This window comes from Drosophila navojoa, chromosome 4 (genome assembly GCF_054131105.1).
Source record: "Drosophila navojoa isolate 15081-1374.11 chromosome 4, UAZ_NAV_1.0, whole genome shotgun sequence".
NCBI lineage: Eukaryota > Metazoa > Arthropoda > Insecta > Diptera > Drosophilidae > Drosophila > Drosophila navojoa.
The window spans coordinates 12,693,654-12,717,391 of NC_142892.1; the positions used below are offsets into that span (position 1 = coordinate 12,693,654).

Consider the following 23,738-nt stretch of genomic DNA (forward strand, 5'->3'; position numbering starts at 1 on the left):
CTCCAACTCCCACTACTCTAATTCAGAATGAAGTTGCTGTTAATATTTCTGCTATTTACGCTTGCTCTAGCAAGCAGTTCGTCTGCCGTTGAGGGAGTATATGCTGACTTAAGACTTGATGTGGAGCCAGTGCCGGAGCCGCTCCTTGAGCTGGAGCCTCAAAACATCATCACGAATGGCTATGTAGCACCAGAGGGCAAAGTCCCGTATATTGTGGGTCTGCATTTCAGTAAAAGAAATTCAGGCGCATGGTGTGGCGGCTCTATAATTGGAAATACCTGGGTCCTAACCGCTGCACATTGCTCAAGGGGTTTCAGCCGTGTGACCATTTACTACGGCTCGAATCGTCGTGCCGAGGGCACAGTGATACACACTGTGAACGCGGACAATATCATTAACCATCCCACTCAAGATATCGCATTAATACGCACTCCACACGTGAACTTCACCGATCGCATCAGCCTGGTCAAACTACCCAGCACGAGCAGCTCCGGTGAGCGCTACGTCAATAAACGGACAACGGCCTGCGGCTGGGGTATAACAACCTCCACTAGGACACCCGACCAACTGCAATGCATCGATGCGACCGTTATATCGAACCAGCAATGTGCCAGAGTCTATGCCCCTGGCTCAATAAACAGCCAAATCCTCTGCATAAGTACTCCAGGCGGCAGATCCATTTGCTCTGGCGACTCGGGCGGACCGCTTGTCACACAGGACAATACTATTCTGATTGGCGTCAGTCAGTTTGCTTCTGCTAGAGGCTGCACAGCTGGACATCCGGCTGGCTTCACTCGCGTCACGAGTTTTCTAGCATGGATACGTCAGCACACTGACATCTCCTACTAAATCCTTATAACTATTCGCAAGCTTTATCATAATTGAAGAAGTTTTAATTCAATAAAAATTATTCACTGCAATCGATTTGCATTTTTACTCTGAGATTATTAAGTACAAATATATTTACTCTTTGTTAATAGAATAAAAAGTAACAAATATGGTGAAAGGTTTTATAAAATGTGCAATTGTAATGTAGTATAAGCCGTGTTCACCCATATTTAATCAGTATAATGTTATACTTCAAGGGTTTTCTTAAAGGTAGATGTCAAGCTGAAAAAATTGCCTATAAAAATATTTAACCCAATGACTTTCTAAAAATTTCCAATAAGGCACAACTCAATAATCGTATTAGTAACACCCTTGTAAGTTCGTATATTCCTCTCATATTTACATAACTAAAGGCTTTATTCATAAGCTCATCAAATTATAATTGTCTCAGCAATTAGTTATTGCTCTTAAACTAGTGACAAGAACTGATAAAAAAGCAATCAAGGTTTGGTCTAGCTGCTATATAAGTACCAGTAGACTCGATTCCCATCAACTTCAGCATGAAACTCCTCTTACTTATTTTGCCATTGACCATTGCCTTGGCTAGCGCCGATGAGAGCACGAACTCGTCCTCTCCCGATGATCTTGATCCCGTGTACATTATTACCAACGGATATGCAGTTGGCAAAGGCAAAATACCCTACATTGTCAGTCTGATATTGGGCACAGATGAGAGCAGCCACGTTCAATATTGCGGAGGCACAATCATTGCCAGCAACTGGATCCTGACTGCCGCCCATTGCTTAGTCACAGACTATGCGGATATACATTACGGCTCCAATCAGCGAGGCAAAGGGCTATTAAATCACAGAGTAAGGAACAACAACTTCATTCGGCATCATCTCTGGCTCAATACCAACGGCAATGACATTGGGCTGATACGCACGTCGATCTACAGCTCATGAGCAACAACGAGTGCGCGCAAGCTTATGGCCCTCTGTCGAACGGCTCATTGTGTGGCAGATCGATAAGCGGAAAGTCCACTTGTGGCGGCGACTCCGGTGGCCCCTTGGTTACACACTCTGATAGCACCTTGGTGGGAATAGCATCATTTTTCTCCGGAGCTGGCTGCATGTATGGTGACCCAGCTGGTTTCACTAGAATTACGGCTCACTTGGACTGGATACGTAAAAACTCTGGAGTTGCTTACTAAGAAACTAAACATCACCACATAGACAAAGTGTAAAACTAATAAAGGTGGATTCTATATAAACATAGTTTATAGATATGTCTTAAGCCCTTATCAATAAACCATTATCTTGTATAGCTTATTTCTATTATCATAATATATATTATCATCAGACAATTCTAAACGATGACGTAATTAATTCATAATACAGACTATAAAAGATCGTAACTGCTCGCGATCCAATCACATTCTACTCAAGTATGACAGCTCTCGTGCTATTGCTTTCATTGGCTTTTGCCGCTGCTTCTGCAAACAACAATCAGACAACGATAAAGATCTCGCCGGAGGATCTGCCTGTCGGTGTTTTTATTAGCAATGGCTATCCTGCACCCGAAGGCAAGGCTCCCTACATTGTCAGTCTGCTGATAAGAACGGATAACAGCAATAGAGTTGCAATAGGCGGCGGCACCATCATCGGCAACACCTGGGTCCTGACAGCAGCTCATTGTCTAACCACGGACTATGTGGAAATCCATTACGGCTCCACTTGGCGAGGCAATGGCCAATACTATCACAGTGTTCGAAAGGAGAACTTCATTCGCCACCATCTCTGGCCCGATACCAATGGCAATGACATCGGCTTGATACGCACTCCGCACGTTGACTTTACGCCAACAGTCAACAAGGTTAACCTGCCCAGCTTCAGCCAACAGAACGAGCTCTTCGAGAACTGGTGGGCAGTAACTTGTGGCTGGGGAGGACAGGCCAATGGACAATTGGCTGATTGGCTGCAGTGCGTCGATCTACAAATCATGAGCAACAACGAGTGCTCAAAGACCTATGGCAATCTACCAAACGGCATACTGTGTGTGGGTACACCAGATGGAAAATCCACCTGCGGCGGTGACTCCGGTGGCCCGTTGGTAACACACGATAATCCCATTCTAGTGGGCGTAACATCTTTTGGTTCGGCAGCTGGCTGCATGCTCGGACACCCAGCTGGATTTACGCGCGTGACCGCTCACTTGGACTGGATACGTGAACACTCTGGAATTGCTTACTAATTAGCTCCAATTTGCATATATAACCATCTAATATGTTGTAATGCATACATCTATAAACTTATCTTTTCTATCATTAAATAATACATAATCGTATTTTAATATTTTCTTAACGTTGTCTCTAGCTTGTGTTAAAAATTAAAAAGCATTAGAAATATTATATTTCCACTTAAGAGTCAGATACTAGCTAATGTCTTAGCTCATTAATAATCAATCATTATCTTCTATGCAAATATTTTTAGTATTTTCATTCACAGTTCCTAGGAAAAAGAAGTGTAATTACTTTCTGCATCCAGCTATAAAAGATCGGAACCGTAAAAGTCATATTCACTTTCTAGTTAAGCATGAAAGTTCTTCTCGTAATATTTTCATTGGCCTTTGCCTTTGCTTCTGCAGAAGACAATCAGACCGAGATCACACCAGAACCAGACGATTATGAACCCAGCAACATCATCACCAATGGCTATGCAGCCTATGAAGGCAAAGCGCCCTACATCGTCAGTCTGCTGATAAGAACTGATAACAGCAATAGAGTTGCAATAGGCGGCGGCACCATCATCGGCCACAATTGGGTTCTGACTGCCGCCCATTGTCTAACCACGGACTATGTGGACATTCATTATGGCTCCAATTGGCGTGGCAATGGCCAATACTACCACAGTGTGCGGAAGAACAACTTCATCCGTCACCATCTCTGGCCCAATACCAATGGCAATGACATTGGCCTGATACGCACTCCGCACGTTGACTTTACATCGAGGGTGAACAAGGTAAATCTCCCCAAATTTAATCAACAGAACGAGCTCTTTGAGAACTGGTGGACAGTTGCGTGTGGTTGGGGCGGGCAGGCGAATGGAAAACTGGCTGACTGGCTGCAGTGCGTCGATCTACAAATCATGAGCAACAACGAGTGCTCTAGGAGCTATGGCAATCTGCCCAATGGCATATTGTGTGTGAAAACACCTGGTGGAAAATCCACCTGCGGTGGTGACTCCGGTGGCCCCTTGGTGACGCACGATAACCCTATTCTAGTGGGCATAACATCATTTGGCTCGGCAGCTGGCTGCACAGTCGGCCACCCAGCTGGGTTTACCCGCGTGACCGCTCACTTGGACTGGATACGCAAAAATTCTGGTATTGCGTACTACTAAGCAATAAGGGTTTTTAGAGCTATGTAAAAATACAATAAAAATGCATTCTATATCAAATTACTCTTATGGATAGTTAAAGTTGAAAAATCTAAACTAATTTTAGTGAAATTAGCCATGGACGTGAACTATCCATTTGAATGAGTAATGTCTTATGCCATTAGCTATCTACAATTATCTTCAATTACCATTTTTTATTACAATTATCATTTGCTATCACCAGAGTTAGCTCAGCGCATGGTGTAATTAGTAGGTAGAGTTTTCTATATAAGATCGTAGCTGCAAGTATTTTTACTTTCAAATTAAGAATGAACGCTTACGCTCAAGTTCTATTGCTGGCTTTGGCCTGCGCCGCTGCAAGTGCCAATCAGACGACCTCAACGGATGAGGAGCATAATCCCAGCAATATCATAGCCAATGGCTATGCAGCCTACCAAGGCAAAGCGCCCTACATTGTCAGCCTGCTATTGCAAAACTATGACGAAACTCCAGTTGATATTTGCAGTGGCGTAATCATCTCTTATGATTATGTGCTGACTGCCGCCCAGTGCCTGAGGACGGAAGTCGTGGAGGTTCATTTCGGTGCCATCTCCCGAGGCAATGGTCAACCTAATTTTAAAGCTTACGAATATGATTTCATTCGTCACGAGAACTGGCCCATCTTCGGCTATGACATCGGACTGATTCGCACTCCCTACGTGGAATTCTCAGCAACCGTAAACAAGATAAATTTGCCAAGACTTAGTCAAAAGAACGAACGCTTCGAGAACTGGTGGGCAACCGCCTGTGGCTGGGGAAAACTGGCCAATGGCCAAACTGCCGATAGGCTGCAGTGCGTCGATCTACAAATCATCACTAATAATGAGTGCTATGAGAGCTATGGCGTTCTGCCGTCGAGCATAGTGTGTGCCAGAACCACAAGCGGAAAGTCCACATGTAGTGGTGATACTGGCGGCCCACTGGTAGCCCATGACGAGCCCGTTTTGGTGGGCCTAACATCATTCAATTCGGCGGATGGCTGCACGTTCGGAAAACCAGCTGGCTTCATCCGTATCACCTCCCACTTAGATTGGATACAGTCTAACACGGGAATTTCTTACGAATAATGTGTTTGAGTCTTTCAAAATAATAAAAGAGCATTCATTAAAGCAAACACTTTTAACTCTTCTATTTCTCCCTGTGGAGTTACCAAACGATGATAATTTGCTTTTCACTCACCGATGGAATCCGCTGATGGGTAAGCTGACATCGGGTAAAAATTCGGTAAGTGGCGCAAAGTAACCGCCATATTCGGGCATGGGCAGCGGGTGGGGATGTGGATTGGCCGGCGCCTCCGCTGTATTCCGCAGCTCCACATTCTCCTCCTGCCGAAGCTCAGGGTCATTGATTAGTATATCCTCGGGTCGCGGCAGTATGGACGGACCTGAGGCAGCACGTATTTTATCAGCACCCCGAGGCGGACGACTGCCTCCGGTAATGGGCGTAACAGCAGCGGCAGCTGCAGCCGCGGCGGCCTGTGTATAGGCGCGTATGCCGCTGTCCGATTTGCAGGTGCTGCAAACGACCAAATGAACAAATTAGTTTAAGGTGCCTTTAGCATTTTAATGCTTTATAACAAACCCAATTTTAATGGGATCCTCGCCGCTGTGCCGCTTGGTGTGTATAGTGCCCTTCTCGACGGTCAGGTCCTGGGTGCGCGAATCGTTAATGCCGCCCACAGGTTGTCCTGCAAAACAGAGAGAAAAGTCTCAATTGAGTTTCTTAAATCAAACTTCAAACTGTGACTTACCATCGGCGCTATGACTGGAAGCCTTTCGCATGCTGGTCAGCCTGTAGAAGGGCGGTGTTTCAGTGCGCTCGATAAGGCAGTTGAGTGTCTCCACTGTCTGCAGCTCGGCCATTAGCTCATCAAGCAAGCGATCCGGACAGCTGCGTGCCAAATAGAGAGCCACGCGCTTAGCCTGTAAATATATCTAAATTAATTGCCGAAAACGTGGCCAAAATGCATGTCACTTACATAGGGCAACAGCTCGGTGGGTGCCATGCCACTCATAATGACCAGATAGCGCAGGATGACCTTTAGATTGTTGGGCCAGAACTGGCACAAGGTGCCCCACAGCTCCTCAATATCGCGCGGATGTGCATCCGAAAACTACAGACAGACAGGACAATAGAGAAAGAGAGAGGGAGACAGAGAGAGAGAGAGGGAGTTAAGCAGTGCATTAATATAAATGTTTAGTCTACTCACCTTGGCAGTTATATAAAATAGATTATTCAAAATCATTTCTGTGGCCTCCGTTGAGCCGGTGCCCTCACGACGTCCGCGTGTGCCCGAGTCGGGGAAATACTGCAAATGAAGCATAGTAATAGAGCAGACAAGAAACTATAAAGGCACGCCTACCATTATATAGGAAAGGGGCGTGGCAGGCGGCACACTCGTCGCAACCAGTTCCATGTTCTGCAGCCAGGGCAGCAGACACTGCAGCAGCAAGGCACGCACATCTTCACGTGCGCTCTGAAAACGATGCGTTATCTCTGCAAAGACATATAAAAAGCGGAAATCAACTGATGTCTGCTGCTGCCTAACAGTCGTCGTAACTTACCCGAAAATATGGACATGGTGAGCTCGGGTCGCAGGTGCGCCAGCTGCTTGGAGAGGAAACGCTGCGAGCGACAATAGGCATTACTCAGCAGCTCATCCAGTGTGCCAACTTTATCATCTTCTGAAAGGGAACAAAAAGCAAAAGTGAAAGTGAAAGTTTAGTGAATGAAGAATACCAAAAAAAAACATCATATGAAACAGATACGCAAAAATGGAAACCCAACCACATATATTACGTCCGGCCATTTTGTGGTTCTGCCGCAGCTGAATGCCCGGCAACAACTGAATGCAGCCGGCGAGGGCATGGCGTAGGCAACTCGTGTTTCCAGTTGGCAGAAAGCTTAGAGCCGGCACTGGAAAGCCTCGAAGTCAGTGTTTATGTTTACTTCAAACTGTGCCAGCAGACAACAACTAAAAGCCACTAACACAATTACAACTCCTGTTGACAATAGCTACACCACTCTCTCTCTCTCTCTCTCTCTCTCTCTTTCCTAGCCCAGAATTAGATGGCGGCCCACTTGTTGGGCCGCCTCTAGCCCGTGACCTTGCCACCTGTTGATTCTATGAATGAAATGGCGACATTTGGCACTGCGCCGACTCCAGACTGCAGGCGAAAAGCTTTCCGGCATTTTTCGCGCCTTCCAATGGCGGCGAAATGAACCGAATCGCTTATAAACTCGCCTCGGCCATTGTCTCGGCTTAGTTGCGCGCGTATTGTCCTGCAGGCCGGATGCCCTCTCAGCGAGTCGGAATTCTCTGAGCCCAGCAACGTAATAAAAAGCGCCGTCGGTAAAATTCAGCGTGCTCCATTGGACAATTAATAGACTAATAAATAGCGCAAGAAAGGAGCACAAAAAAAAAAGAAGAACTTTAAAGCCAAACGGAAAGTTTGTCAAACTTTTATTAAAAATCAAAAACTTTTCCTCGGACACTTGTCCGATTTCAGAGCGTGTGAAAAAGTTCTTCGAACAAAATCAAATTAAGAAAAAAAATTAAAAAAGAAATAAATAAAAGTAAAAAATCAAACGTTAAAAGTTAAGAAACCATTGGAAAAAAGAAGAAAAACTTTGATATAATAATTTTTCGCTGATAATAGCGTGGCACTTCCTAAAACTTGAAATGAACAAAATTTATTTCGTACTTCACGGCGCGTGCAAAAAGCAGAAAATTAAATAGGCTCAACTGTATATACATATATCTTTTCTTTTTTTTTTCAAGAAAAAAATAACTAAAAAACTTTAACAGAACTTGTTGAAGTTGCGAAAAAAAATCTGTTAAAAGTATTCAAACTTAAAAACTTTCACATTCAACTACTTGCTTCTTTGTTTTGTTACGGAATGTAAAGTGAAATGAACTTTATATTAAGTAGTCTATATAGTATACGCATAGTGGACTGCCTAGGCTAACTATAGGACATAGGTCAGGGCAAAAGGTTAGCAATACCATAGCTAAGACAATGAGCAGGAGTCCTATATAAGGCATTCCTTTATCTATTTGACATCTGTTGAAATAACTTAGTCATTTTGCAATTAGTTATCAAATATTATTTTCATTTTCATATAACAAGAATAGATTTGGTATAAATTCAAAATTAAAGAGTAATATTCACTATATACTATAGTAAAAACAATTTTCTATTTTAATTTATATTTATATAGGGTATGCAGGGTCTATAATCTCCCTACTTAGTATCTCTAAAGCTTATTATTTTATTTTCCTCAAGTTTGCTGCAGAGCAGAAAAGTTTTTAGCTAGAAAATACACGGAAACTGTGGCCGTAGTAGTTTATTATTTGAAGCTCTCTGCCATTTTTATTTATCTCCAGCCCAGCAGAGAGTTGAGTCGTATTAAATTTGCATTTGTTTTGGTTTCTCTGTGCCGTGTAGTAGTAAAGGGGAAATTAAATGCTAACAACAACTAAAAATAGTTGCAGCTGTTAAGAAGGAATTGCAAAATGCAGTAAAGTCGCCTCGTTAAAGTACCGGGAAATTGTGTGACTAACGCAGCCACCGTTGACTTTGCAGCGAACCCAGCTCAAGCGCAATTATGGCTAATCCTTACGAGGCAGCCGTGTCGAACGTAAGCCAGGACATATCAACAGCATCTACCGTGAATGGCACCTTTCTCGACTACGCTACTGCAACGGATGACAGCAGAAATGCCAGCGACGACATGGACATGGACTTCATGTCCGTCGAGGATGAGGAAATGCTGCGAATCGCATACCTCATTGGGGATATTGTGAATAGATATTACGTGCCCATCATCTGCTGCACGGGCAGCATTGGCAACATACTCTCCGTCTTTGTTTTCTTCATGACAAAGCTACGCAAATTATCGTCGAGCTTCTATTTGGCCGCATTGGCCATCAGCGATACCTGTTTCCTGTGCGGCCTATTCATGCAGTGGCTCAACTTTCTCAACGTGAACATCTACAATAAGAATTATTTCTGCCAGTTCTTCACGTTCTTCAGCTATTTGGCCAGCTTCTGTTCGGTGTGGTTTGTTGTTGCCTTCACCGTGGAGCGTTTCATAGCGGTCATGTATCCGCTAAAGCGTCAAATTATGTGCACCGTACGTCGCGCGAAAATCGTTCTATTCGGCCTCACATTAGCTGGGTGTGTGCACTGTGTGCCGTATATATTGATTGCCAAGCCTGTCTACAGTCCCAAATTGAATGATACCATATGCGATTTGAACACCTCCTATAACGTGAGTAATACTTTCACACTACGACTCCAACTACAACAAACAACGACAGTTTACCACGCCAGACCTATGTTCGCTAGTTGAATGAAGCACGCCCCGTATTCGCACACTAACTCATTCATTCACACATTCATTCATCCCACATTCATATCCATATCAAACATGAAAAGCCTTTCTATTGCATATTTGTAATTCCAGATACTGGTCGCTGAACGCTTTAAGTGGGTTGCCATTGGCAACTGGCAGCGACTAGTGCCAAGAATGTTGCAAGTGAACGACCAACAAAAGGTTGCCACAAAAGCACAGACTACGGCACATCCCGCCGTAAATTCTCTGAATTCACCATATGCGCGCATCACATATTCAAAATGCTTGACTTTGTTTGTTCTTTGTTATGCTGCTTCAGTCTATAGAATTTATACGATTTCGCACATACATAGCTCATAAATCAAAGCGAAATCAACAACAACAAAATTGAAGAAATACAAAAAATAAAGAAACACTTCACGCGTGGCCCAACTTAATTGATGTGATTATCAGTGATATATTGAAATTCAAATTCAGGTAGCATATACTGTCTGTCAAAAGCAGTTGAAATTTATTTGAAATATTCTATTTTCATAATGCATAAGTATTATTTTTCAAATGTATTCCATAGTTTACACTCGAATGGCTACCCTTTGCTCAACATTCCGTGTGGTTCATAGGATCTCAGAATCAATTTAAGCAACAGCTTCAGCAAAAACGTAAAAACGAATGGCCAAGCACTTGTCCGTTATTTCGCTCTCCGTTCAGTTGATTTCCTGTCGAAAACATTTCTGTTCTCTGATGTCTTTTTTACTGCTGCTGATAAGACTCTTATCGCACAATATGTTAAATCGAATCGAAAAATCTCTTTGTCCGCTGAGCACTGAATGTCTGCCTCTTAAATTAATAGCTGCGCAGTTGAGTGGGCATCCAACTAAAGCTCAAATCTTAAAGTTTGCGGGAAAAAAGGAACGGAAGAACATGTTAAGACAAGTGCGTCAACGAGAGGAAAAAACCAAGTACAAAAATAAAAAGGAAAACAACAATGATGACACTTCGTAAACGTTACCAATTAATCAAACGCACAGTTTATTTAGCCAACTGCTGAGTGAGTTAGGCACAAATTGACAATTTATTAAGAAAGACAACAAATTAGGGGCACAAATGTGGCCCACAGCGCAGCAGCATGCCATCAAAGGCCAAAGGGCTGGGAGCAAACCTCAAGTTGGCTACGAATATGAAATACCTTGGAAAGGTTCTAAGACAAACTCAAGTCTTTGCCATCAGCATGCATATGGAAAACTAATGTACTGCTTCGACTATTCTCAGAATAAACCACTTCATTAAGAGTATCCTTTCACTCGACCCCAAGATAGTTACTCACTCCACTGGCCTATCCTCTACAGGGTATACAAATGCGTTGTACGACTAACCGCAACTAAAACTAAGGCAAACAATTTCTTTTTTAACCACAAGTCAAACAATTGCTACACAAGCCAGAGCCCTTGGGCTAGCTATAGGTGTGTCCGATGGTCGAACAGGCGCACCAAAAAAAGAGAAAAAATAAACTTCTCTCACCCACACATAAAAGAGGTAGGAGCTGGCAGGCACTGAATGGCGCTCGCCCAATAAAAACTTCCCTAGGCAATTCGTTAAATCTCAAATTTCTATTTACAAACATAGTTTATATGTGTACATATATTGGATATTGTATGGACGCCCCGATGGGCATGGTATAGGCCCTGAAATTCGATGCTAATTTTCAGACAGTGCAAGTCAAACAAACCGAACAAAATGTCTAGCTTCTAAAGCGACATGAAGCAGGAGCAGCGATCGCAGCTATTAGCCAAATTGGACTCGGCAACAACTGAGCCGTAAAGTTGGCAACAAAGCCGCGCCTATCAAAATGATAAAGTGGCCCGAAATTGTCGCATTGTCAAGAACAATACGTTGTATATATATATATGTATATGTATATACATTTCAGGCATTCAAATCCAATCAGTAACGCCAAAATAAAAGAGAAAATAAAACGAAAATGAAAATGAAAGCACAGACACTGCCACTTTGCTGCTGCCGTTGCTTGGCGAACGTGTCGTATGAGCGATGTGGACATATCTTTGTCCTTTTGAAAACTTTGTAGATCGATGGTTAAACGTGGGCATTGCCAAAAAAGAAACAAAACAAAATTGAAAATTATGCAAGGCGACAACAACATTTCTCACTTCTCCTTTGACACGGGCTGTATCTATGTCCGCATTGAAAGCAGCTGTTGCTGCTGCTATTGCTGCTTCTCTGGCTCCTGCTCTAGTAACTTATTCACTGAATCTGCGCAAATTACACAGGAATTTCAGCCATGTGCCAGCCAGACGACAGGCGTTGGCCCGGACTCGCACACAAATGAATTAAATTAAATTAGATGTAATTGTTAGTAAGTACATTAGAATGTATAAATAGTCTGCATTAGCAAATGGCCCATGAAATATGTTCCGGAACGAAACATAACGAGCTGCTGTAATTAGGCCCACATATCTGAAAAGTGCGTGGGACATTAAGCCAACAAGCAGAGTCCGAAAATATAAAGTTTTGAGCAAGGGAAGACATCTCCCATGTCTACTCTAGCCCAGTCAGTCTCTCTGCCATGGTATTTTGAATATAAGGGCATCTCAACTTAGGCATTTTACAGCAATTATGATGATTTTCAATTGTCATCATTATCAATTAAATTTGCTATTTCACTTTACTCTCTCGGTCAGGAAGTTGTGCACATTGAAAGCAAGTTGATGCTGTCCTAATCACAGACATATTTGCTGAGGCCTGTTAGATTGATAATATATAAATAAAGATATATATATATATACTGCCTTTAAATCAACCAAGCTGCTGCCAACAGTCATAGGGCTTAGTTTATTGTCAACCGAGGGACGTGTTTGATTAAAATTGCGTCTTATCAATGTGCCAGGCACAATTGTTGACAATTTCCAGCAGCAGCTGGTCAACTGCAACACATCCCTGCTAGAATAAATATGTAAGCCATATGTATACGGAAAAGAACTCAAATTGAAAGTGTGGCCGCCCATCCACCCAAAGCCAATGCCACAGACAAATCACTCAATGCTGCAACAGTCTTAGCCCCATCCAAATTGGAAAATTAATACAAAAACTTGTAAAAGGATATTGCAAAGGCATTTACAGCATATGCCACAACAGCAACAACAACAGCAACACTAACAATTGATTGGAAATTGAAGAGTTATTATGCTTTTGATCCATTCAAGCCAAAAGCAATTGCTGAATTTTCCCAAAAATTGAAAAAGGCTCAGGAAAATTACTTAAACTAATTGCATTTCGAACCGTATCGTAATCTATCCAACACTATAAATAGCTGAATGTCCTAAGGTCATACATAATTACAATGGCTTACACAAAGGAATCCAAGAATATTATCTTACATTGGCTCATTACGGCCCTTTGGCTAAATTTGCAAACTGATTTTATTTTACCTTAAGCATTCAGCGTCCAATTTCCGTGCAATATATTCATTAATTACTTCCGAGTGTTAATTGCGTACAATTGTATAAGTGTTTATTAAACAAAAATCCGGCATTTTTCTGGCTGGCAAATAATTTAATTCGGGTAGCTGCAGCAGCTGATATGATTAATTTTAATTAATTCACTTAATTACCCATATTTATTTTTATTGCTTTACATTACTTCTTTTTTGTCGGCTTAAATGCGAGCCGAAAATCAATTAAATTAAACAGCACACAATTGAAATTTTCTGGGAAAGAGGTCTTCATCTGTTTGAAGAGGGGTTTTAAAAATAAATGGCATATTAAGGAGGAACAAGTTGATTAAGAGCTCAGATTAGGATGCTCTAAATAGAAGGAAAGGTACATAAATAACTTTTAATGTTGTTCGTTTCACAACTTGAATAAATATTTAAACATAACACTTCTGTTGACCTTTTATTAAATTTCAGAAAAAGGGAACAATTTAGCCAGAAAACCCAATTAAAAAGTTTTTTTTTTCTCTTTTGCTTAGCTAGTTAACAATATTAATTTACTTTTCTCTCGAAAACTCACAAAAAAATAAGCGCATTTTTAGCACAAATTTTCGAAAAAACAAACTCAAAAATGATCTAGTTTTCTGTTCAGTTTGCTGCACTTTTTAATTGTTTTTAAGCCAATGCAATTCGATTTGTCAGCACAGTCGCACAACTGCAATTCATTACGTATACGCCTCGGCGACCCGCGCCACAATCCCAATTTGATCAGGGCCACAAACACAAACACACAAACACACACACACACAAACACACTTACACAGAAATGGCATACGTATTTCTAATGAAATTTGGATTTTATTACAGGAGCAACTGGCTCTATTCAACTACTGGGACTCGATTGTTGTCTATGCGGTGCCCTTTACAACCATCACCGTGCTGAACACCTGCACGGGCTGCACCGTTTGGAAATTTGCTACCGTTCGACGCACACTCACAATGCACAAGATGTGAGTTGACATTGTCGTTGGTTGCATTCGATATTTATGTGATATGTGATTGCAATTTCGCAAAAATGCCGTGCACATCTATGACAAATATAATACAATATCTATCTATATATGTATATATAAGTAGAAAAGTCCAATTTTAATCTAATCAAGTATGTTTTCCTTTTGTTACACGCAACGCTGCAGGAAGCCACAGATGACAAATATTCCAGCGAATGCTGCTTCCAGTTATCGCAGTGCAGCATCGTTGAAGCGTCAAAAGTCAACGGGCACACACCCGAGCGGACAGCACAGTGTATCAAGGCATACCGAACAGGACCAGCAACAGCAGCCACGACAGGAAGTCGGAAGGCCCCAGCATCATTGCGAGATAACACAGAAACCATCAGGTGGGTAACGGCAAGTTTCGTTGCATTTGGTTGACAAGACCACACATAAGCAGCTTACTTGCAACAAGCTGTGAGGCAGCAATACAAACAAGCACAAACACACCCGCACGCACACGCACACACGCATACATTGACAGACTCATGCACAACTGCAGTCAACTTGTTGGCAAACTTTATTAACTTTCCTACAATTAATCACGCCTGAGAAGCAGCGTGAAAGTGCCAACTACTTAAGAGTTCTTGCACTGCGAGTTGCTGGCAAAACAAAAAGTTGGACCTAAATAAATGCCAAGTAATTTACATATATCTCATCATATCATATAACTAATGTGACACTTTGACTTGATGTTGCAGGACGTCGCAAGGTGCAGAACTCATCCCAGCTAAAGGTAACCAAAATGTTGCTCGTCGTCTCCACGGTTTTCGTCTGCCTCAATTTGCCGAGCTGCTTGTTGCGCATCGAGACCTACTGGGAGGTGAGTTTATTATTATGTGAAGAGCATAGCCGGGTAATAATCGCCAATAGAACTCGCTCCGAGCTATCAAAACATTGCCAACAGCAGGACAGTTCCCATTAATATGCATACTTCGGAAGTGCCACAAAGGCTCTTTGATTACGTATACGCTGCGTGTGCCGCCCAAAGTTTAACTTCAAAAACCATCGCAACACGTGTGTGTGTGTGATACATTTGATAGACTTAATTAAAGTTGATCAAGCATGATGATAACAGACTGTAGAGAGCTATATATATATATATATATATATATATATATATATATATATATATATACATATATAAACAATGAAATGTCTGTATATCAAAGCACGCCAGCTGCTCCCATTGCATAAAAAAAGTTTTATGATTGCAGCAACTACAATAGCTAATTAATTGTGGCTTTTGAGTAACAACAGCCCTCACGCCATATCTATACCCCAGTACTATTGAGACCAAGGTAAAATAGGCTAAATGTTGTTTGGAAGGAGATAATTTTGAGATGGGTAATTGTATTTGTTAGTCATAATCAGTGGAGTGTTATATATTTTATATATTTTAATATATTTTTATACGAATATGAAAAAAAAATGGCCAAACAAACTGACAAGTACTGTTTAGTTAATGAGCTAAAGTCAGTCATAAAATAAGTCCATAAATGTCTATTTAGGTATACCCATTGAAAATGTTAATTAATGGTATAATGATTTTGCCAAGACGTTGTGTTCAGCAGGAGACAGAAGCTACACAAATACCTCTGGCTAGTCATCAGATAAATAATAAATATTTTATATATAAATTGTAATTATTTTTGGTTTTTCAATTATAAAATCAAAGACCCATAAAATTGTATATCTAAGCCTTTAGCATTGATTTTTTATTTTTTATTTTATTCAGGGTATCACCTAGTCACACACTTCACGATTAGCGCCTTTATATTTGTTTAATATTTTCTATTCATAATAAAGTATTCTAGGAACCAGAAAAAAAAAAACAAAGAAAAGCAAATTTAACTGGGTTGATTAAATGTCAGCTTATGTATATACGACTGACATGCTTGAATGTAATCAAACGAAAGGATTTACGCAGCGGCGCACGATAATGCGAAGAGCTGGTGCATGATTATGCCTGGCTCTGACTTTGTCATAAAATTAAGCTTTAATTAGTTTGTGTACTTTTGACACCCTTAGCTTGTACAAAAAAAAACAAAATGCAAAACAAAATGACAGCAGATTCTTGACAACACTTTGAAACATTTAATTATATAAATAACGTTTTAGCGAATTATATTTTTGCACACGCATTTTGTGTACTGGCTATGATTTTTCACTGTCATATACAATACATACATATATGTATATATATATGAACATAATTGCACATACTCAAATCAGATGAAAATAATTCGCATGAATAAATTCAGAGACTGTGAATATTGTTATTTTACGAAACGTGTCGAAATGCCCGAACGGAAAAGTGGCTTTTCATTTTACATGTTAATGTGCGTGCCCTTAGCTATCGACAGCAAGCGATTGAATGAATGAATTGCAAATTGTTTCAACACGCACGACAAGCATTGAATATTGATTGCGACATGAAATTAATTGAGCGAAAGGGTTTTCCATACGCAACCAACTGGAAATGTCGAAATAAGCTCAACAGGTTAATAGACCATGCTGAAGCATGCAATGTGAGAGTCGATACTCCAAAGAAATATTAATTACTAAGTTATGGCATAAATAGTTCAAAGAGCAGCTTAGACTTGGGCATACCACAAATGGCAGCAGAAATTAAATTACATTTTAAATAAACACATACATACATATAGATATATACTTTTATACTTATATTTCCCTCTCTCCTTTCCTTGCAGACACAAACGGCCAAAACACAAAATACAACAATCGTTTTGCAGTACATCTTCAATGCGTTTTTCATAACGAATTTTGGCATCAATTTCGTACTTTATTGCGTGAGCGGACAAAATTTTCGGTACGTACTGCCAGCAGAGGGGCTTAAGTACTTAACATGGAAGCTGTGTGTGTGTGTGTGTCTGTTTGCACATGCATATGGAGTACATATGTGTTAAAAATAATATCATTTGCCTTGTATATTTTACGGTTTCGTTATTTAACATTTGCACAGAGGATTGGCCCGAAAAGCCCTTAACCGTAATTATCTTTTCTCTCGCTATATATTACAGCAAAGCGGTGCTCAGCATTTTCCGTCGCGTCTCATCGGCTCAACGCGAGGGCATCACTCAAGTGACAGGTAGGTGCGCCTGAATGTACACGCTGCCAAATACTTAAGCAATTGCTCAAGCGTCTCGCACAAGTGAATTCAAAGAAATGAAAATTTTATTACTCGTACATGCAAATAAATGCAAAAGAGCAATGGCAAACCTCCACGGGATGCAGCCAGAGCTCCGAATTCAGACAGCTCAACTTATTTTCAGAAAATCAACTTATTTCGAGCAATACTTGTGCGATGTTGGAAAGGAAACCAACTACACATTCGTTGGTACTAGTTGAAATAGTAGTAGAACTACATAAGGAAACAGTAGTAGAAGTTGGTACTAATTGAATTAGTAGTAAAACTAAATGAAGAAATAGTAGTAGAACTACACAAGGAAACAGTAGTAGAAGTTGGTACTAATTGAATTAGTAGTAAAACTAAATGAAGAAATAGTAGAAGAACTACACAGGGAAACAGTAGTAGAAGTTGGTACTAATTGAATTAGTAGTAAAACTAAATGAAGAAATAGTAGTAGAAGTTAGTACCTGTTTAAGGCTTAGTAGAACTAAATGAAGAAGTATGAATACAATTGGAACTAAGAGAAAAAATGGAAATTGGAAACCCCAATATCAGTAGATATTATCTTCTTATTAGCATCATTATCATTATAATCAGTTTGATCATTATTATATTGTCCTTAATAATAATCAGCAGCTTGTTTATCATCATAATTGCATAACTAATCCAACTCAAACCCTCGCTTTGATTAAGAATACATAAATGCATATACATTATTCTATTATATTGCCCTCCTACTGTCTACATAAATATTATGCGCTGATTATCCCCATTTTCGTGAAAGGAGGAATTCCTAGGAAAACTAGAGCAGAATTTTATGGAGCTTTAACTCTTTCCAAAGAAGAAGAGCTCTAAAGGAAATCAACTATGCAGCAAACAGTGCCATTGAGAGACTCCAATCAAAATGTTAAATTATTAAAAAAACAAACATATCAAATCGGGAGAAACGATGCAAAGGTCAACGAGGTCTGTCATGCTCATATCAGCTTTGTTGTTTCATGTAGTTTAAAATAACAAACACACACACAAAAGATAAAAAAAAAGCCAACAATGATGAGGGTCAAGTTGACTTCATTTAATATCAGTACAAATGTCAAATCCATCATAAAATTATTTCCAGCCAATTTTAAAGACTTATGCAAATAACTAAGCCCCGCAAATGCTATAATTCAATTTGCTTTTTACGATTTACCTGTTCAAAGCACATTATTTATTTATGCTCGACTTCGAGGCAGTAACAAATTGCGCTCCAAGGCGCAATAATAAGGACAGCTTCGAGGATTATTGCATTAAAAATTTAGAGTATAGGCCGGTTAAATCAGAAACGTAAAATATGAGCAAATCAAAAGGCGAAGGCTTAGGCATTTGTGGCTAAGTGCGCAATTTTAAATGAAATCCAATGAAATTAAATAAAACGTCAGAAACTGACAATCCAAGCGGGCAAAAACTGTTGAGAGCCAAGTCAAGTTGCCAAGGCTAAAGGGATCAGCACAGTCAAAAGGTTTTTTGTGTGTGTTACACACAAATATTGACAGCCTCATCCGCTTGCGAGAGCAGCGCCAGCACCTGAGCAGGTGGAACAACAGTTGGGAATGCGGCTACATCAAATGTAATTAGCGTTTCCATTGTCGCACGACCAACAGAACGTTTTAAAAAATCGTGCTTCAACTTGTTTTATTTACACCCACACAGCCCCAACACACATTCATATTTTATATTTGTGTGTGCTCGTCCTAGCTTAAGGACTTCAGTCACGCTGCTGCAATAAAGCTTTATTCCACAGACTCGGTTTTTTTTTTATTTATTTATGTATTTTCTTCTTCTTTTTTTTTTTTGTGCACGTCAATAGCAAGTGTTTAAACAGTAACCAACTTTGCTGTGAGTAAATATCGCACTGCAGAATTAAGCATAGAGAGACAGCTGCTTGTTAGCACTTGGCAATTATAAAACAAATATTGATTTAAAATTTGTGAACTGATTTAGCCAAGCCAGAGCCAGAGCCACGTCGCAACGTGATTAATTGAAAGCTGATTAGACAGGTGCAACAAAATGCCAGCTTAATGAGTTTCAAAGGCAAATCAAGTTTCTTAGAGTCGCAGCATTTAATGAGACTTAATTTAGGCATTTGAATTCCAAGAAATGACGAGCCTAGAAATATATTTTTAGCCAATTCTCATCTGAGCAGCCCTTAGATACCATCAGGTTTTATTTAATATAATTTGCTTAAGCGCCAGTCAAGCGTTATGCAGGGAAAAAACTTACTAACTGATTTAACGCCTACGCTCATGGACTCAAAGACATTGGTATTGAAACAGACAGATTACAAAATACAGCTGCAGTTCCACTGTCTAGGCACGAGGGCGATACGAACATCCCACTAATTGCATCTGTCCCTACCGTTGCCCAACTAAACTTCAGACCTTTTCTGCACATCCTGCTCGGCATTTCAAGGGAACGCGTGCTCGCCAATTTAATAATTGTTTGCCGAACGGCACAATTTCAATCATGCGGCTCTAGTTAATCACGACTTTGATTGGCCAACAGCGTACGGTTATAGTTTCAAACACTAACTGACATATACACACGCATACACAGAAACACGCGCACACATACACACACGTAGGCACACGCTATTGTTAAATGTATATAGCTCATACGCCATGTGTGTTACGTGCGCTGCATACAATACGCGAACTCTGGCATGGAAAACAGAGCTTGCTCATTATGATTTGTATACCCTAAAACAGACAGGCTGTGGTATATTTGTGAAAGATTTTGCGACAGACAAAAGTGAATAGAGGAAATTAATTTGTTTGCACATTATCAATACTTTTCATCTCATGAATAATATCAAAGATTCTAGATTGATATTGATTGCCTTTAGTCAACCCATTTATACAAAATTCCAGTCTCAATTTATTATATTTAGTAAGCCGGGGTATTCTGTTTTAGATGCTTTCAATCAATCCCCCAGCTTTGCACGACTTTTCAGGTATCTGCTAGTCGAGCACATTTGGCCTCGAGCTTTCCTACTTGTTGTCTGTTTGGCCAGCGCCTTGGGAGCACTCAATGATACACAGATCCTGGTGGCAATATGGTTGGCAGCCAAGTCAATCAGTGCAGCTACCCCTCGAGACCCGGCCGCTTGACTTAACCATTCGAGCTGATAATAATAATAAAGAAAAGCAGAAGGAAAACGTGCAGATACGCAGATCCTGTATATACACAGATACACATATACACTATGTATATGTAGTTGTAGCTCTGTACTTATAAATTAAGCCTAGGCGACTTGCGGTCGTGGCAGCTCTGACGCACATCTCACATTTCACTTGGGGCATTCATTGAAATGCTTCCTCTTTGAATTTTATGTAATGGCCAACAATTTGGATTCCTTTGTTATTTAACTATATAATTTATATATAATTCAGAGAGAGACAAAGCGGCACAAATAGTCAGGCGGACACTCAAAGGTCAGCGTCATCATTAATCTACAAATTTATATATTATATATGCGTACAAAGATGAAGGCAGAAGAGCGCTTGTTGAAAGCCTTTGAAAAGGAAAGGGCGAACTTGATTTATGCACGCCGATTTACGATATCAGCATCAGGGGGGGCTTCTCTCTTTTGAACACTTTAAAATCCCAGACAATTTATAATTGGCTTTATAATAAATTAATTAAAATCAAGCAAAGGCAACGGCAGGCAAGCGCCGACAGGCGCAGGACCTCGCCTTTTTCCTTTTTCTTTTATTCAACATACAAAATTATTTGCTGGTGACAATTTTCATTTTATGCACTGCTTTTGTTTTGAACAGCGTGAAATTCTTTGCATAGGACGCTTGTTTTTTACCAGACTTGAAAATATGGAAAAAGTGTATTAAAATATATATATATTTTAAATAAATATGCATATACCTACAAATGCACATATATATACATATATTATTTATAATCAAACAATAACACGCCCGAACCAACAATTTTTATCACTTGCTTACCAGATGCCAGAATGAGTGTGTGTGTGGGTATTGATATGTTTGTCTACGTATGTGTGTGTGTGTGTGGGCTAGCGTGTGCATGATTGATTGGCAGAGATTGTCTAGAAATTCAATACGCCCAAACAAAAAACAAAAAAACACAACAAAAAATTACATTGTCAACAACACGCAGCAACAAAAAAAAGCATAAAGAATTTTTGTTGACAGCATCTCAAATTTTTTCACATTAGTTAAACAATTTTTTAATTTATTAAAAATTGATGAGCGCGTTAATGCGTCAAAGCACAACAGATGAGATACTTGAAGAAAGTTGGCGAAAACAAAAGCATTTATAAAACTTGTTTGCTATAAAAGTCGAGACGATAAAGTTTCAAGAGCAAATAGTTAAAACTGATGGATCCGTTAATATAGAATGAGCTTTTAACCTACGGTTATGATAGATGATTTATGTATGTATTGTTATAGATCAATTTGGACATAAATAGTAAGAGTTGTTGTGAATATTGATAAATATTTTGATGTTAAGGATGTTTCTTAATGAGGTTTTCATTGCTATGAATTCAGTTTATTAGACACACAATGCTGGCCAAATAGCGCACAGTTGTATACTATACTCTATATAAAAAGACCTCAAGCTCTACTGTAGAATAAATGCGAACTTTTTCAGCGCTACGTCTGCTCTGCGCTGACAGCGGCAAATCCGCCGTAAAGGGTCTCCGGAACCAAAACAAATTATATCCCAATTCTGAGCTAATGCAAATACAAATCTAAATTGAAATCGCGGCAGGTAAATAACGACCGGGGCAGTAAATTAAAAGTGCAGAGAAAAAGGTCCAAACTCGGGTCTAAGCTCAACAAAAAAGTACGTTAAAGAAATAGACAGCCTGATAATTGAATAATAGCCCATTTTATGAAAAGTAAATAAATATAAATGAAAACTTGACTGGGATTCTGAAAGGAAAATCTTCATATTCTCGAATACGAAACGAGCCTTGCTAAATGTTTAAATACATCTCGAGAGTTCTTATTACTCAAATATTTCTGAGTGAAGGCAGCATAATTAGAAAGTTTATAATTCACCGCAACCGGCTACATGTGGCACATGCAATCACCTGTAAGCACACACAGACATTGCGAAGCCACACCCACACACACACACACACACACACACGCGTTATATATTACGTCAATAAAGTTTTTTAACTGCGCTCGACTGGCAACAGCAGAGTTCTCCATTTAATGAGATTTTCCCCGCACAGCGTTCGCATTTAAAAAATGCGAGACTTACACTCGCACTATTTTCAAATGTTTTAGCACACGTTTTTCACTTGGCTTTCGTTTCGTCTTTGTCTTTGACAGTTTCCGAGTATTGCCGCAACACGGGCACCTCGACTAGGCGACGCATGATGACACAACACTGCTGGAACGAAATGCACGAGCTGCATCCACTTAGGTAAACTAACGAGCTAAGCAAATACGAATCGAAGGCGAGAATGCTCTTCGAAACGGAAAACAAGCATCTGGCAGTTGGACGACATCGGCTGCATAATACTCGTTCGCTCAGGATAAACACATCTCCATTTGCGCGCTCTAGAGAAAGTTGAAGAAAAAGTTTTTACCTGCCTGCAACGGGCGAACTTTTGATAAAATCCAGATATACCCATTGTCTCCTTGCCCCGTAAACGAGCATTAAGAGAATTTTAAATAAAAAAACAAATCGAATATCGTATTTCTTTAAGCTAAAACTGTTTGTGATGTTCAAGTCAAATAGGTGTAAAATCAAAACAAATTTAATTGGAAAAGAAGAAAGAAAACACTAAAAAAAACTGAAAAAAATGAAACAATTTGTAATACAAATAGTAAGAGTCGTGTTATCTGTGTATATAAAACTACTACGCGTACCTGTGTAAGCCGAATTTTAGCCAACAATTGCATGCACACAAATGCATGTGTGTGTGGGTGAAATTAAATTATGCCTAATTTTAATGCTTCAGCTTAATGGCGCTTATTGAATTTTGATTGAATCGATTGAAAAATAGTATTCAATAGTCAACCACAAACACTCGACTCGTTAATAAATGTGCAACCAAAAATAAATAGGCTTTGCGAAAAATAATTGACACATTCAATTATTAACTGTACACCAACTATTTAATAACTGTAATAAATATGCATTTTGTTCACAGAACTTTCGGTTTTTGAATACGGCCTACCAATCGAATTATCAACCATCAAACTGAATTGCGCATCAATTTTATAAGTGGGTTTTTGGGGTTTGGTGTTTTGGGTTTTGGGTTCTGGGTTCTGGGTTTTCGACACGGCAATCATTACAAAATACATTTTCAATTTAACATGTTCCATTGACCACATCGTAAGCGGCTGAACTAACTAAACGATTTGGGCCAAACGGTTCGCTCTGCTCCAGGCACAACTACAACAAAAGCTGAGCAGCTTAGTGCTTGG

General features: G+C 40.0%; 5 protein-coding genes and 2 pseudogenes across 19 annotated transcripts in view; 6 read left to right on the plus strand and 1 right to left on the minus strand.

Annotated features, from left to right (window-relative positions):
• The window catches only part of fry (microtubule binding protein furry), a 49,985-nt gene that overhangs the window by 6,144 nt on the left and 20,103 nt on the right, over nucleotides 1–23,738 (minus strand). For 11 of the 12 annotated variants that reach the window (XM_018099620.3, XM_089260534.1, XM_018099619.3 and 8 more), the window contains 7 exons: nucleotides 6,830–6,949; nucleotides 6,628–6,761; nucleotides 6,475–6,573; nucleotides 6,244–6,378; nucleotides 6,016–6,187; nucleotides 5,847–5,952; nucleotides 5,445–5,780 (listed from right to left, as the gene is read on the minus strand). In XM_018099620.3, the coding sequence (XP_017955109.1) occupies nucleotides 5,445–5,780; nucleotides 5,847–5,952; nucleotides 6,016–6,187; nucleotides 6,244–6,378; nucleotides 6,475–6,573; nucleotides 6,628–6,761; nucleotides 6,830–6,949 (1,102 nt within the window). The remainder of the gene's footprint in view (nucleotides 1–5,444; nucleotides 5,781–5,846; nucleotides 5,953–6,015; nucleotides 6,188–6,243; nucleotides 6,379–6,474; nucleotides 6,574–6,627; nucleotides 6,762–6,829; nucleotides 6,950–23,738) is intronic. The other variant, XM_089260530.1, reaches the window with a different exon arrangement.
• On the plus strand, nucleotides 5–922 carry LOC108650504 (serine protease 1). The gene has a single exon (XM_018099674.2). It carries the CDS (start codon nucleotides 28–30, stop codon nucleotides 847–849), a length of 822 nt encoding a protein of 273 aa, XP_017955163.1. The 5' UTR covers nucleotides 5–27; the 3' UTR covers nucleotides 850–922.
• Nucleotides 1,389–2,082, plus strand: LOC115563686 (serine protease 1 pseudogene; annotated as a pseudogene).
• LOC108650507 (serine protease 1) lies at nucleotides 2,277–3,145 on the plus strand. The gene has a single exon (XM_018099677.3). It carries the CDS (start codon nucleotides 2,278–2,280, stop codon nucleotides 3,079–3,081), a length of 804 nt encoding a protein of 267 aa, XP_017955166.1. The 5' UTR covers nucleotide 2,277; the 3' UTR covers nucleotides 3,082–3,145.
• LOC108650506 (serine protease 1) lies at nucleotides 3,392–4,291 on the plus strand. Its single transcript, XM_030387049.2, has one exon. The coding sequence runs from the start codon at nucleotides 3,423–3,425 to the stop codon at nucleotides 4,227–4,229; it is 807 nt and encodes a 268-aa protein (XP_030242909.1). The 5' UTR covers nucleotides 3,392–3,422; the 3' UTR covers nucleotides 4,230–4,291.
• LOC149091414 (serine protease 1 pseudogene) lies at nucleotides 4,341–5,381 on the plus strand (annotated as a pseudogene).
• Nucleotides 7,422–23,652, plus strand: CNMaR (G-protein coupled receptor). Of its 4 annotated transcripts, none has more exons than XM_089259532.1 (8): nucleotides 7,422–7,613; nucleotides 8,852–9,539; nucleotides 13,936–14,078; nucleotides 14,265–14,467; nucleotides 14,822–14,943; nucleotides 16,835–16,953; nucleotides 17,165–17,232; nucleotides 22,635–23,652. In XM_089259532.1, the coding sequence occupies exons 2-8, from the start codon at nucleotides 8,874–8,876 to the stop codon at nucleotides 22,730–22,732; spliced, it is 1,419 nt and encodes a 472-aa protein (XP_089115658.1). In that variant the 5' UTR covers nucleotides 7,422–7,613; nucleotides 8,852–8,873; the 3' UTR covers nucleotides 22,733–23,652. The 4 variants fall into 4 exon arrangements, with proteins under 4 accessions (XP_089115658.1, XP_089115659.1, XP_030242823.1 ...); XM_089259533.1 differs by having other exon boundaries at nucleotides 7,422–7,598; XM_030386963.2 differs by having other exon boundaries at nucleotides 7,423–7,617.